The sequence below is a fragment of the Anolis carolinensis genome, unplaced genomic scaffold (genome assembly GCF_035594765.1).
Source record: "Anolis carolinensis isolate JA03-04 unplaced genomic scaffold, rAnoCar3.1.pri scaffold_10, whole genome shotgun sequence".
Taxonomy (NCBI): Eukaryota; Metazoa; Chordata; class Lepidosauria; order Squamata; family Dactyloidae; genus Anolis; species Anolis carolinensis.
Genome location: NW_026943821.1, coordinates 19,086,004 through 19,091,092, shown reverse-complemented (window position 1 = coordinate 19,091,092; position 5,089 = coordinate 19,086,004). Strand labels below are relative to the sequence as shown.

The window sequence follows — 5,089 nt, the reverse complement described above, 5'->3', positions numbered from 1 at the left end:
ATAATACAAAAACTGAAAGACAATTAAATAAATGTCACATTAAAAACATCAATTTAAAATGCAGTTAAACAATGCAACAAACAGGGTTGTTGTATGTCTTTCAGGCTGTGTGGCCATGTTCCAGAAGTATTCTCTCCTGACGTTTCGCCCACATCTGTGGCAGGCATCCTCAGAGGTTGTGAGGTATGGATAAACTAAGTAAGGAAAGGAAAGAATATATATCTGTGTAGAGTCCAGGGTGTGGCAAGAGTCCTTTGTCACTGGGAGCCAGCATTAATGTTTCAGTTAATCACCCTAATTAGCATTGGAAATGTTTTGTCTCTTGCCTGGGGTTGCAGCAGCCGGTTAACAGAGGAAGAGCTGGGTAAATATCTTTGCTTTCCATGAGAAAGTAAACTGAGTTGGAACAAAGCCTGGGAGAAAACACCAAGAAGGCCTTGTCACATCTCACCAAACATGTTGATGGTGGGACCAAAAAAAGCCCTCTTCCATGACCCTAAAGTGAAAAGCATGCTCATATGCGGAGAATGGAAAATAGTCCAAACTAAGCCTTTATGAGGAGCCCCCGGTGGCTCAGTGTGTTAAAGTGCTGAGCTGCTGAACTTGCAGATCAAAAGGTCCCAGGTTCAAATCCGGGGAGCGGAGTGAGCGCCCCCTGTTAGCTCCAGCTTCTGCCAATCTAGCAGTTTGAAAACATGCAAATGTGAGTAGATCAATAGGTACCGCTCCGGCGGGAAGGTAACGGTGTTCCATGCAGTCATGCCTGCCACATGACCTTGGAGGTGTCTATGGACAATGCCGGCTCTTCGGCTTAGAAATGGAGATGAGCACCAACTCCCAGAGTCGGACTCGTCTGGACTTAACATCAGGGGAAACCTTTACCTTTACCTTAAGCCTTTATGGCTCATGAGCAGCATTTTGGGCCAACCCCTTTGAGACCTGGAGCTGCCTCACTGCCCCCTTTCTTCCCTGCTTTCATGATCTATCATGAAGAGGATAGTTTCTGGGTTGTTGTGGCTCCAGAACATAGCCATACAGCCTGGAAAACTCACAACTTAGTGATTCCAGCCATGAAAGTCTTTGCAACAGGATACTTTCTCTTTTGCAGCCTACTATCTCATTCATGGGGAGAGAAGGCTTGAGCCATGGATAATGTTTCTTTCTTCTTCTCACAGGTGTTTGCCCCCAAGCATTTTCCTCATCCAGGAGAGGAGTTATCTTTCATGCCATCCTCATTCGTTTCCATCACCGTCCTTGATTCACTGAGGCAGATGTGGCTTCTTGTGGGATAGTTGCAAAAGAAGAGGATGCCCCCAAGAAGAAAGCCACAGAAGAGCCAATTAAGAGAAGAAAGCCTCTTGGTGGCTTCCATGTCCGAAAGGTACTGAAGTTCCCTTCCAAACATTAAAACAGGGGTCCCCAAACTAAAGCCTGTGGGGCGGATGCGGCCCTCCAAGGTCATTTACCTGGCCCCTGTCCTAAACTTTAGACTTAGGGTCTCTTTGTTTACCTATGGTCTTATGAGATCATCTAGATGGTCTTTGAAGGTCTCTTTGCTTAGCTACAGCCTATGAGACCATCTAGATGGCTTTTGGAGGTTACTTTCCTTACCTATGATCCTATGGGACCATCTAGATGGCCTTTGAGGGTCCCTTTCCTTACCTATGGTTTTATGGGATTGAATAGATGGCCTTTGGGGGTCTCTTTCCTTATCTATGGTCATATGAAACCATCTAGATGGTCTTTGAGGTCCCTTTCCTTATCTATGGTCTTCTGATGGCCTTATGAGATCATCTAGATGGCCTTTGAGGGTCCCTTTCCTTACTGATGGTCTTATGAGACCATCTAGATGGTCTTTGAGGGTCCCTTTTCTTACCTATGGTTTTATGAGATTGTCTAGATGGCCTTTGGGGGCCTCTTTCATTACCTATGATCTTATGAAACCATTGAGATGGTCTTTGAGGGTCCCTTTCCTTATCTATGGTCTCCTGGTGGCCATATGAGATCATCTAGATGGCCTTTAAGGGTCCCTTTCCTTACCGATGGTCTTATGAGACCATCTAGATGGCTTTTGGAGGTCTCTTTGCTTACCTATGGTCTTATGAGATCAGGGGTCCCCAAACTAAGGCCCTCCAAGGTCATTGACCTGGCCTCTGTCCTAAACTTTAGACTTAGGCTTGACCTAAGTCTGAAATGACTTGAAAGCACACAACAACAACAATCCTAATTTTGGATTCATCATAATCTGGAACCCCAACAGTCTGAGGGACTATGAATCGGCCCTCCACTTAAAAAGTTTGAGGACCCCTGCATTAAAAGATCTGAACCCAATTTAAGAGTCACTTTTGTTAGGTACCTTCAAATTATTTCTGACTTATCACAATTGTAGCGTTTCCTTGGCAAGATCCATTCTGGGGGAGGTTTCTCTCTGAGGTTGAGAAAGTGTGACTTACCACTGGGTTTCCTTGGCTGAGATTTGAACCCCGGTCTCCGGAGTCTTTATCCAACATCTGAACTGCTCACATCACTAACAGTTCACCAATTAACATTTCCATGTTGATTTGAGGGTCCCTTTACAATGTTTTTGCTAACTTGGTTGTGCTCATAGCACTTATTTCTGCTGGTGGCGAGTTTCCTCTTCCTTCCTTTGTTGGAAAAATAGCTGCAAATGCATTGGGAGGATGAATGCTGAGAAGTGCCAGAATATAAATAAGTCACGTCTAGGTTGATTTAATTTTTGCCGAGAGGGAACGAAGTTTTGCCAGAGACTTCCAACTTTCCTCTTTGTTTTGGAGACTTGAAGGAAAGGCTTAACTGGTGTCCAGATGCAAGGCGTATCGAGCCTTCAGTGTCTCTGTACATTTCTCCTTACTGAACATATTGCAGTTAAAAATGGGGAAACTATTCGGGGAGAGATGGAGGGAACAAGCCGAACATATGCTGCGCTGACAATATGAAAATATATGCGGAAAAACACCAGCCTGGTATGCAGATCAAGAGCAGATATTTTTAGAGCCTGGCTATGTTTGGGCAAAAGAAGGTGAGGGAGGAGGCATTGGCCTGGGATGTTTGAATGGAGGAGATCCCATCTAGAAGACAGCAGGATCAGTCCAGAGTCTGGTGGGGATAAACAATAGGATTCAGGCTTAATATTTGGCTTGTTCCCCATTTGACCCTTGCTTTAAAGAATAAGATGACTCCAAAGACAGTTCAATGCATGCAGTCAAAGAAAAGTTCAGGAATGATTTGCTTTTGGACCAACCATAGAGCTTTCCTCCAAATGATTTTTTAATTTATTTTTAAATTTTATGTTATCTCTATATATAAAAGGGTAATGAAATTTTGGCCTAGGACAAAACAACAAAACTACACATCCCAGAAACACTAAACTTGGCAGCACAACCCCTCATCCATGCCTCTACGTTCATACAACAAAAAGAAAAGAAAAATAAAGTCCTAATTAGAGGGAGAGGGATAATTGTTTTTATTGAATTGCTGCCAGTTAGAAGGCTAAGCTCCGCCCACTTGGTCTCCTAGCAACCCACTCAGCCCAGGGGACAGGCAGAGTTAGGCCTCACTTAGGCCTGTTCCACACTGCCTATAAAATACAGATGATCAGATTTTAACTGCATTATATGGCAATCTAGACTCAAGGCCTTTCCACACAGCTATATAACCCTTTTCTAATGGATTTAATGTAAGGTAAAACCTTTACCCTTTACCTTAACTACCACCAATTCCTCAATACTTTATTTCCCATACCACCATACTTCGCCACAGCAACGTGTGGCCGGGCACAGCTTGTGTGTGTGTGTGTGTGTGTGTGTGTGTGTGTGTGTGTGTGTATATATATATATATATATATATATATATAACAGTTTAAATGATCAGTCCCTTTGGAGACACTAATTGCTGGGCAGCAGAAGTTGTTTTAATTTTCTCCTCTGGTATTGGAGCAGTTTGTGGATATTTTGAACCTTTAGACTGCAGACTGGTCCTCGCATCCAGAAGATGACAAACATACAATAGGACATATATTAAGTAATAATACAGTATGGATACGGTATTTGAGCTTAAAAGTTGCTTCTTTCCAAGAAACTGAACTTTTCTGTCAAATGCAGTTGATCGAATTGGAGAATTGGATTCATAAAACGGATTCATTGCAAACTTTATGTACAGGTCATATACATCATTGAAGAAATTTTTGATTCCATCTTCTTGCCTTACATCATGAAGCATTATAAATCTCATACGTCGTGCAGTAACAAAAGCTGAGACAAACCATTCATTAAATTTGTCCACAGTCTTCAAATACATATTATTAGACAGCCACATATTCTCATCCACCAGGTCAAGGGCAGCATAAGCTATGAATTGATTGACATGGTGATGGTCATCCTTAGATTCTACTTTACCAACTGGCAGAAATTCAATTTCAAACACTGGATTGTCATGATGACCCACAATTACAAAGTAGAAGCTTCCAGACATGATTAAAGTATTGTCCGTTCTCAGTTTCAATTGCGGAGTGGAAATAGAAGAAACTACAGTAGAGTCTCACTTATCCAAGCCTCGTTTACCCAAGCCTCTGGATAATCCAAGCCATTTTTGTAGTCAATGTTTTCAATATATTGTGATATTTTGGTGCTAAATTCGTAAATAAAGTAATTACAACATAACATTACTGTGTATTGAACTACTTTTTCTGTCAAATTTCTTGTAAAACGTGATGTTTTGGTGCTTAATTGGTCAAAATCATAACCTAATTTGATGTTTAATAGGCTTTTCCTTAATCCCTCCTTATCATCCAAGATATTCACTTATCCAAGCTTCTGCCGGCCCATTTATCTGGATATGTTATACACTTCTTTTGTTACTCCCCCCAACATCTATCCTCTAGACTGTTTCTCTATCTTATGTCCCTGTTTCCGGTGGTTTTTATTCTTATCTCTTTCTCACCCCAAGTTTTAACTGAGTGTTCATGCGGCCCGCCCTGTTATATTGCTTTTTTGACTTTGTGTTGTACTGTACATTATTATTTATTGTATTGTTTAATTGTATTATGATATGTTGTTTTTATATTTTGCTA

At 41.6% G+C, this 5,089-nt stretch overlaps 1 protein-coding gene across 1 annotated transcript; it reads right to left on the bottom strand.

Moving 5' to 3' along the window:
- Positions 1-3,879: 3,879 nt before the first annotated feature.
- Positions 3,880-4,565, bottom strand: LOC100558178 (trafficking protein particle complex subunit 2). Its single transcript, XM_003228250.4, has one exon. It carries the CDS (start codon positions 4,489-4,491, stop codon positions 3,880-3,882), a length of 612 nt encoding a protein of 203 aa, XP_003228298.2. The 5' UTR covers positions 4,492-4,565.
- Positions 4,566-5,089: the final 524 nt, after the last annotated feature.